Raw genomic sequence first — 8,967 nt, 5'->3', positions numbered from 1 at the left:
ACATACATATAACTGCAGTGAGTCCCCTTCATTGTCCCCCGCGCAAGCATGAATCCGCCAAGTCCAAGTCCGCACGGTACCGACCTCAATTTGCAGGACCCGCCTCCGTACAGACCGCCCTCTGGCGTGTTCATCCTCCCCGCCGCCGTCCCAGAGCTCCAGTTTTTCGCTGAACAGCCCCAAGAGCCCCCGCGTCGTTTATGCGCGCACACCGTCGCCGCGAGCTTGCAATTGACCCCGCTCCCGGAACGTTCCAGCCCTTCTCCAACTCCCAGTACCTCAACCTTCGCCGAATCTGCAGTTCAATCCTCGCCCACACCGCCGCCGCCCCGCAATTCCTCACCGCGGTCGTCCAGGCCCCGGTCGCACACCTTTGCCATCGGTGGCACCCGACGGACCCGCGCGCGCGACCGTCCAGCAATCATCATGAGCGCGCCCAGCAGCAGCCCGCCCCCGTACTCCCTCACTCCGCCTGAGGTCCCGCCGAGCATCACCTCGACACCACCTCCGCGCGCAGCCTCGTCGCCGCATCTCCGCCTGCCCGGGAGCTCGTCGCTTGCCTCGCACTCGCAATCACACTCGCACTTGCACTCTCGCCAGGCGTTCTCCGAGTACGCACGCGTGCGGCCGCGCGGGGGCCCGACCTCGGACGAGGATGATGAGTCGGGTGCGGAGACGGACGAGGGCGTGGTGTTCCGGTCTCAGGGCGTGAGTCTCGCGGACACGCTGAGGAATAGGCTCCTGGGGAAGGGCAAGGGACGGGCGTATGACGAGCACCATTGGGTGAGGCCGATCACGACTGCACCTGGAGAGGTGTGTGCGGGGGAGACGGAGACTGAAGGAGAGGACTCGGTGAGTGACTCGCTGTCTTTCACTTTCTCCTGTTCGTTCCTCCCGCCAAGCGGATGGCACCTCGCGAGGTTGTTTGCGCGATGCGCCGTATCTCCGCTCTCCGTCCCGTCAGGCTTCACCGTGCTTTAATGACAAGCGGTCGGTATAGACTCATGCTAACATTACGATCGTAGCCCCGAAACCTACCCACAGCACGTATCACCCGCTCCTACCTCTCACAACAGCTCACTCTCCCCGCATCGACCGTGTGGCTCGTTCCCATCTTGTTCCAACTGTTCCGCCTACTCGCCATAGTGCCCGCCGTGTTTGGCACGCTGTGGAATCTGTACCACGTATTCAGGCCGCCTGATGGTCTGAACGAGTGGCGGGTTGACTACTCCGTCAGCGTGTTATGGGTGCGTGATTTCTACTGCTATCGGAAAGCACCGCTCACCGCCCTGCAGTCTGTCCTAACCGGCTGGCAGTGTCTTCAGCTCACGACGGGGCTGCTCAAGCGATGGCGAGTCTACTACTCTCTTCCCGCCGCCCTCATCCGTCTCCTCGCGCTGCAGGGTATGTGTGTTGTTCTTGTCGTCGCTGTCACATGCTCATAGACGTGCGCGCAGCGATCTGTTGGCCCGCAACGCACCTGACCCTGACGATCCTCAACCACGAAGTTCGGCCGCTCATCTGCTGGGCCGCAATCGGCACGACGACATGTTGCAGCAGGAGCATCCAGCTCTGGGTCACGTCCAACATCGTCCCCGCGCCCCCACCGCCCGGGGCACCTCAGCACGAAGAGGAGCTATTGCGGAAGAGCAGGCGGAGGAGGTGGGACTGGGGCTTGGTCGGCGTGGAGGCGGCGCTGCCCGCGGGGCTCGTGTACTTTGTTATGGCATGGGCCTTGGTGCTGAGGAGGGAGTTTATGGGATGTTGAGGGAGATATTGATGATGTATGGACTTGATGCTTTTTAGCTAGCCCTGAGGTACTGCGGTGACCAGTCGGGTGTTCGTTCCTGTTGCCCATGCTCCGGCGTATGCTCTGCGCACGTATCGTTGTCATTCCTTGTTCTTATATGCAAGCTCGGGATTATCACACATGCTATTCTGCTATGTAGTAGATTATACTATTCGCTCGTTAGTACATGTATGCGCGAATTGGGTTAGAAGTTGGGCGCTTCACCTGAAAACCTTCCACCCGTACCACCATCTGGAGTCTCGACAAACTCGCAAAATGCACTGACACTGTCTGCAACTGTATCCTGCGATACCTGTATACCTCTGCGAATGAAGAACGAAGGACGGGGTTCTGAATCAAGAATCTCGAGCATCCCGTTTGCACTGTGCTGTCCCCCTCCAACAGCGTTGTGCACTCGTCCTCCGTGGCTGCAGGCATCCATCATTCTGTATCGCGCGTGTCGTCTCATGGCAGCTTGGTCTCACTCTAACCGCCATTCATCACGTCTGACGGGTGTGCCTGCATCAGACTGCTTCATCCGGACCGGTAAATTGTATATCGCGGAGGACCGCTCCGAACAAGTGCGACCATTTCTTGTTGGCGGGGAAGGCCAGAAATATCTGAAGACTAATGCGAGGATATGGGGAACGCTGAGTACGTACGGTACGTCTCAATGGTTTCTCGCAGCTCCGACAACATCGCTCACAAGACCGGATTCCTCTGGTCTCGCCTCTGTCTCAGCGGCCTGCCGAGTACAAGAGCGTTCAGTAACCACAGATCCCTGAAGTGTGGCCCCTCTTCGTCGCGCCCAATGACCGCGGACATGTTGCGAGAAGCGCACGGTGATAAGCTACGGCTGTTAGCGTGATTGGGCAGGTACGACCCTGCACTACCCCAGGTCAGAACGCCGGTGTGGGGGCACCTGACACTACCTGACGGCACCCACTTCTCAAATCTCCTTCATGCTCGGAGTCCGTATGACCACGCGTAAATGAGTCGCCGGGTGCGAGTATCGTACGTTGTGCGAGGTATAAAGGTTGGCTGATGTGCGAGCAAGCAACCGCGGCGCGGTCGGCCACTTGAATACCCTCCCAGCTGCCAGCACGCTCCTTGCAGTGATGCCCGAGCACCAACAGCACAGACGGGATAGCAGCGGCTCGGCTTCTGGCGATGTCGAGAAGCAGGACGTGAGCGTGTCGGAGGACGTCAAGGAGGATGTTGTCTTGACGTACCAGGCGGTCGACCCGGCAGCGGATAAGAGGTGCGTCGCATGAACTTGACTTGTGCGAGGTTTGCGTACTGACTTGGATGCTGCGTACAGGCTTATACGGCGGGTTGACATGCGGATTGTCCCTGCTTCTATGGTCATCTACCTGCTTTGCTCTTTAGACCGTTCCAACGTCGTAAGTTCATCCTCGGGCCTCTGCGCGCCAGGACGATTTGATCATATCCTTGCTCAGGGCAACGCCAAAATCCTCAATGCTGACAAGGGCGACTCGCTCCTACAAACGCTCAGCATCTCCAACCAACAATATTTGGTCGCCCTCATGATCTTTTACGTCTCCTACACGCTCTTCGAGACGCCCTCCAACTACATGCTGAAGAAGTTCAGACCATCGCGATGGATCGCGTTCCTGATGTTCGCTTGGGGCGCAATGACCATGATCCTCGGCGGGATAAGCAACTTTGGCGGACTCGTCGCGGTGCGGTTCCTCCTGGGCATGTTCGAAGCGGGCCTATTCCCCGGCATGGTCTACGTTCTCACCTTCTGGTACCGCCCGGAGGAACGCGCGCTGCGCATCGCGCTCATCCTCGCAAGCGCAACGCTTGGGGGCGCGTTCGGCGGTGCGATCGCGTACGGCGTGGGCATGCTCAACAGCGCGCACGGCATCCAGGCATGGCGCTACCTCTTCATCATCGAGGGTGCCCCGTCGTGCGCGGGCGCGGTGCTCGTCTGGTTCTTCTTCCCCGACTACCCGGAGACCGTGTCGTGGCTGTCGCCTGCGGAGCGCGAGCTCGCAGTGGAGCGCCTCAAGGGCGTCGCGTCGCTCGGGCACCACCGTATCACCTGGGCGGAGGCGAAGGAGACCCTGCGCGACTACAGGCTGTACGTGCACTACCTCATCTACATCACCATCTCGGTGCCGTTCTCGAGCATGTCGCTGTTCTCGCCGACCATTGTCTCGGGGTTGGGGTACGAGGGGCTGAATGCGCAGCTCTTTACTGTCCCGCCGTACGCTATCGCGTTCTGCGTCACAGTGGCGGTTGCGTGGATGTCGGACAAGTACGAGATGCGCACGCTGGGGACGTCGATCTCGATGCTGATTGCGGGCGTGTGCTTCATCGTCGAGGGTACGTCAGGGTCAACTGGATTCCAGGCAGTCTGGCTGACATAGAAGCAGGCGCGGTCCCTGCGGACTCTTTCAAGCTGCGCTATGCATTCTTCGTCATCGCGCTCTCGTTCTCGTTCGCGTGCATCCCTCCGCTGCTGAGCTGGTTGACCGCCAACCTGCGGAGTACGGGAGCGTCCACGCTTGCTGTGCCTCTGAACGTGTCCATCGGACAGGTTGGGCAGATCATTGGTATGGTATCTCCCGCTCGTTGTACTTGATAGGATACTGACCTTTGGGTCTAGGTATCTACATCTACAAGGCGAACGAGTCGCCTGGATACCCCACCGGCCACTACACGAACGCCGGCTTCCTACTCGTCGGCGCGATATCTGTCATCGGACTGCGGATAATGTACATCGGGCGCAACAAGATGCTCGCGCCCGGAGAGAGAAAGTGGCGACTATAACGACTACGACTACGACTACCACGCGCTGTACGATACCATGCAATGATAAATTCCTTTACAATTCTTCATCTTCTGCAGTGCGAATTGTCCGCCCACTGGACAGGATTCGGTCAAGTTTCGCAGCAAGTGCATTCGAAAACAGTTTACAAAGCGCACGAACGACAACGAAAACAGCAACGAGCAAGGTATACTACACTGATCGCTACACTACACTAGCCCTACTTACTACAATAAAATACAGCCTGGGTTCTTTTCCGCACGATCCGGCAGTCTGTCCGTCCACAGGTGTCCTTTAATCCTGCTGGACGCGCATCTTCTTCACCGGCGAGCCGCCAGCCGCCACACGCGCATCGACGGGCTTTTCCCCCGCGTCCTCGGACTCGGACTCGGAGGCCCTTCCTCGCTTCCGCGACTGCGTGCCTGCGTTCGACTTCTCAGCCTCTGGTGGCTGTCCAGCCCCAACGGCGGAAGCGTCCGCGACGTCCGAGGCACCCTGCCGCGCGCCGTGGACCTGAGGTTGCGCGACGCGACGGTCTTCTGTCGCAGTCGCTCCCTCGTTCTCGGACGTGCCGAAGGGCGTGAAGTGGATGCGGAGTGGGAGCGCCTTCAGCATCTCGATCGCCTCCTCGCGCGTGAGCTTGTCGAGGTCCTTGTCGTACCTCAGGTTGAGGCTGACAGTGTAGGCCTCACTGTCCGCAGCGCTCGAGCCCTGGGACGCCGCCTGGTCGGTCGAGGGCGCGGTGCTTGCGGCGCCCCCATCCGAGACAGAGACCGACTCTGCGGGTGCGTCGGTCGCCTGGGACGCCTGTGCCTCCTGGTCCTCGAGGGCCTTCGTCGCCCAACGGTCGTACGCCTCGATGCAGCGACTGGAGGTGTGCAAGTCAGCAACTGGTACATGAACCGGACGAGCTCAGAGCACTCACGCAGCATGCTTCATGGTCTTGCCCGCGCGGAAGGCGAAGAGCTCCGCCTCGTCATGCGCCTTCCAGATCTCCTCGGTCGCAGTCTTCTCCTTCTGGGTGAGCACCCGCAGGTGCATCAGGTCCCGCTCCGTCTTGGCGTGTACCCGCTGGAAGGCCTCGCGCATGGCATCAAGGCCCTCCACGAGCTTCTCGATCTTCACCTCCACGCGCGGGTCGATCGGGGCGGCGGGCGACGCTGGGGGCTCGGCCGCCTTCGCCTTGCCCTTGCTCTTGCTCTTGCCCTTGTCCGCACGTTTCTTCTTCTTGTCGGCGGGGGCGGGAGCAGGACAGGGAGCAGGGGCGGCGGCGTCGTCGTCCGCATCTACGTCGGCCTGCGAACGGGAGGGAGGCGTGATGAGCTCGGCGAGCTGGACGCGCTTCTTGAGCGCGTCCTGGGAGTTGGTGACACAAGTTGCGGTTTCCTGGCTTTGCCTGTGCTCGCCGTACCGCTCGTAGAACTCCTTCGTCTCCTCAGGCGTCATCTTCGGGTTTTTCTGGCCGTTGCCTCCCCGTGGTTGGACGATCTTGGGCGGTGGGCGCATCTGCGACTGCGACTGCGCTCGGAGGCTGCAGACCTTGTCCTTGAGAATGAGGAATGCCGCACTGCACAGCGCGGGTCAGAGGTCAACTCAAGTTAGGAAAAGGACAGACGAGGACGTACTCGACAACAGGTGCATGCTCAGCCACGGCCTTGACGATCCTGCGCAGGCCGTTATAGCTCTCGACGATACTCAAGATGTCCTTCTGCACGGCCTCGTGCTCCGCGTCGAACTTGTCGACGTACTTCTCGAAGTTGTTCACGTACCCGCACAGCAGATGGCGCATACCCTCCAGCTCGTCAGCGAGGATGTCGATGGCGGCCTCTGCGCTCCCGGCCTCCTTCAGCTCCTGCCTGACTCCGGAGGGCCTCTGGTAGTAGTGCTTGAGGTACAGGAACTCGGCTGGCTTGGGCGGAGGGACGCGAAGAATGCCTGCAGGAATGTCGATGATTGTGCCGTCCTCTAGCATGTGCTGACGGACTTGGATGCTGCCGAGTTGCTCTGGGATGATGGTTTGGGAGGGCGCTGCGGACATCGTGGTAGTTTCGGGTTGAGGAAAGTGGTGCAGCGGGCTGTGGGATGTCTCGGGGGGTCGAAACGTGGTGGTATGTGGTGGAGGAAGAGAAAGACGGGTTGTGGCACGGGGCGGGTTGATATACGGAGGGTGGCCCAGCTATACGCTTTGACCGGTGCGGATCTCGGCAGCGCCGAAGAGACAAAGCTAGCCTCATTCAAAGACACAGGGGTCTTGTTCAAGGCCAATCCGGTGGGATAATAGCTTGTGGCACTCACCAATTGGTTTTAGCCCGTTGCTCGCAGTGCTGTGCGTTGAAGTCGAACAAAACAGACCTGTTGCCTCGAGGCCCGCAACTTACTAGGACTTCCATATCGGGCTCTCCAATTTCAACTCCGACCGGGTTAGGTCCTATCATACCAATTATGGACATACCGTGCTTAAACTGCCCCCTTACTATCACATATTCCTGGAAATCAAGGTCAAATGGTGCGGTTTGTTACCGATACTTACCTGATCAATACTGGGTAATTGAATCTACACTTAACTTCAAAGGCGCAGCAACAAAGCCATTAATAATGTACATGAAGTAGTGTCATACCCTCTCGCTGCCTCCTCATCCTCATCCTCATCCTCGTCCTCGTCCACCTCGTCCACGTACTCCCACGTCGTATCAATTAGGTCACAGCTTCACTTGTACCCCCGTCATCTCTCCGTGTCTGGATTGTCAAAGGTGTCCGCCTTCTACTGAGCTCAAATCCTATAAGGCTCCTTCCGAGTGGGTCGTCTATGGCGCAAACCAAACCTCAGCACTACTGGCGTCAGCTCAGATCTGTCTTGACCGCCGGCTTGTGGGATGCGCGCACACCAGCAAAGGACACGCATGGAAGACCTGTCTCATGGTCAGACCTGTTACGCAAATTCCACAAGCATTGCCCCGGACACCCGGATGTAGCGGAGTTGGCCTCACAAACCCAGGCCCTCTCCCTCCTACTGTCGGCGAACTGCGATGGGTTGGACGGAAACAACGTTTCGCCTCAAGGTGTGCTGGTGCTTGGGGAGGAGTGCATGCTGCCGGATGAGAGGATTGAGGAGGCCATGGCTGGGTACGCCACGCTCAAGCAGCTGGACGCGAGTCGCTCCGATGTACGTCGTGCAGTACGTTCAATGTCATTATCTCTTTTGACGTGTGCGTTCGGGTCAAGTCCACGAAAGCCGCGCTTGCATACTATGCGTACGCTTTGCGGCGCCCGTCCGACTGTCTCGACCACCTGTCCCAAGTCAAGGACCTCTCAGATGCACAAGGTTTCGATTCCACCTCTGGAACGACGCAATCAGCCCCTGCGACGCTGCGAGTCCCAGGGACTAGTTCTGACATATCTCTCTCTTCTTCGTGGACAGGCAGCTTTCTTTCTGCGCAGTCCCCTGCCTCAATAGCGGACATCAACGAGGGGAGCGCGTGGTCCGCGATCGAGCGCATACGGAGTATATGTGTCAAAGGTGGGTAATGGTGAGTGCACATCTCCCCGTTTGGCATACTGAGCGGTGATTGCCCTAGGCATGTCATACGAGCTCCTCAACCCGGACGATCCAGAGAAGGCTTTCACTACCTACCTCCTCGCGTCGTCGCTCATCTCCAGCGCTGTAGGGGAGATCCCAGCATCCCCGCTCACATCTCTCCCTAACCTGTCCTCGACACCCGACAACAGTTCATTCGCGCGCTACCGCGAACTATGGCGTTGGGCGGAGCGCGTGCTCCGAAGAGGTATCATACTCGGTGCGCGCATCTGCGACGTCTCGCGCACAGACGGACCGAACGGCTCGTTGTGGCAACTCTTACAGCAGTACCGCGCGTGCAGCACCCATTGGCCGCCCCAGTTCCGTCCAGAACAGCGCTCAGCAATTATCATCTTTCATCTACGTGCACTGATCTTGAGGGCACGCGCAGCGCCTACACCAAGACCTGACCGGTCGCACCGATGGATTAGTACCGCGCGCTCGCTGGTGCAGGAGTATCGCGCTATTCTCAGCGTTTGCACGACATTCCCGAAGGCGGGCGAGCGTAATGTCAAGGTGGAAGACCTCGTTGACCTCGCCGTTGCCACCTGGGAGGCAGACGGTGCTGTTGGCGAGTATGCGGGATGGGTCATTGACGTGAGTTGAAAGCTTGCTAGTCTGGATCATCGCCGACGAGAACGATACAGGTACTGTGGTGGGCCACGCGGCTCACTTTCAACTCGTTCAGGATCTTCCGCTATATGAGCCGGCTCTTCTACGTCGCTGGCGATCCCGAGCTCGCGAGGCGAACACTGCGGCTGTACGTGCAGATCGTCAGCAAGGCGAGGGAAGCGAGGATGGCGGAAG

General features: G+C 59.2%; 4 protein-coding genes across 4 annotated transcripts in view; 3 read left to right on the top strand and 1 right to left on the bottom strand.

The window, feature by feature from the left end:
- Positions 1 to 426: 426 nt before the first annotated feature.
- L226DRAFT_548601 (uncharacterized protein) lies at positions 427 to 1,768 on the top strand (the record flags this gene model as incomplete). Its single annotated transcript, XM_067682611.1, has 4 exons — positions 427 to 852; positions 1,026 to 1,247; positions 1,296 to 1,404; positions 1,458 to 1,768. The coding sequence occupies 4 exons, from the start codon at positions 427 to 429 to the stop codon at positions 1,766 to 1,768; spliced, it is 1,068 nt and encodes a 355-aa protein (XP_067528846.1).
- An 888-nt stretch (positions 1,769 to 2,656) lies between these two features.
- L226DRAFT_601543 (MFS transporter) lies at positions 2,657 to 4,588 on the top strand (the record flags this gene model as incomplete). The annotated part of the gene is made up of 5 exons (XM_067685686.1): positions 2,657 to 3,050; positions 3,111 to 3,192; positions 3,250 to 4,141; positions 4,192 to 4,371; positions 4,425 to 4,588. The coding sequence occupies exons 1-5, from the start codon at positions 2,908 to 2,910 to the stop codon at positions 4,586 to 4,588; spliced, it is 1,461 nt and encodes a 486-aa protein (XP_067528845.1). The 5' UTR covers positions 2,657 to 2,907.
- Positions 4,589 to 4,707: 119 nt separating this feature from the next.
- L226DRAFT_540809 (uncharacterized protein) lies at positions 4,708 to 6,916 on the bottom strand. Its single transcript, XM_067681946.1, has 4 exons — positions 6,882 to 6,916; positions 6,212 to 6,810; positions 5,512 to 6,153; positions 4,708 to 5,454 (listed from the first exon to the last, which is right to left on the bottom strand). The coding sequence occupies exons 2-4, from the start codon at positions 6,622 to 6,624 to the stop codon at positions 4,881 to 4,883; spliced, it is 1,629 nt and encodes a 542-aa protein (XP_067528844.1). The 5' UTR covers positions 6,625 to 6,810; positions 6,882 to 6,916; the 3' UTR covers positions 4,708 to 4,880.
- A 307-nt stretch (positions 6,917 to 7,223) lies between these two features.
- Positions 7,224 to 8,967, top strand: part of L226DRAFT_517343 (uncharacterized protein) — a 3,429-nt gene continuing 1,685 nt past the window's right edge. The window contains exons 1-4 of the mRNA XM_067678511.1: positions 7,224 to 7,749; positions 7,809 to 8,103; positions 8,162 to 8,757; positions 8,808 to 8,933. Coding sequence (XP_067528843.1) covers positions 7,393 to 7,749; positions 7,809 to 8,103; positions 8,162 to 8,757; positions 8,808 to 8,933 — 1,374 coding nt within the window. The 5' untranslated portion in view covers positions 7,224 to 7,392. The remainder of the gene's footprint in view (positions 7,750 to 7,808; positions 8,104 to 8,161; positions 8,758 to 8,807; positions 8,934 to 8,967) is intronic.

Source organism: Lentinus tigrinus, assembly GCF_003813185.1.
Source record: "Lentinus tigrinus ALCF2SS1-7 unplaced genomic scaffold L226scaffold_67, whole genome shotgun sequence".
In the NCBI taxonomy this organism is placed as follows: Eukaryota; Fungi; Basidiomycota; class Agaricomycetes; order Polyporales; family Polyporaceae; genus Lentinus; species Lentinus tigrinus.
The sequence above is the reverse complement of the archived record's forward strand: the minus strand, read 5'-3'. Positions and strand labels throughout refer to the sequence as shown.

Excerpts from the sequence above, each read along its gene's own strand:
- L226DRAFT_540809 (XM_067681946.1), bottom strand. The coding sequence starts at position 6,624 with ATGTCCGCAGCGCCCTCCCAAACCATCATCCCAGAGCAACTCGGCAGC. Across the intron at positions 6,154-6,211 it reads GAGCATGCACCTGTTGTCGA|TGCGGCATTCCTCATTCTCA; the intron begins GTACGTCCTCGT and ends CGCGCTGTGCAG. Across the intron at positions 5,455-5,511 it reads AAGACCATGAAGCATGCTGC|TCGCTGCATCGAGGCGTACG; the intron begins GTGAGTGCTCTG and ends GCACACCTCCAG.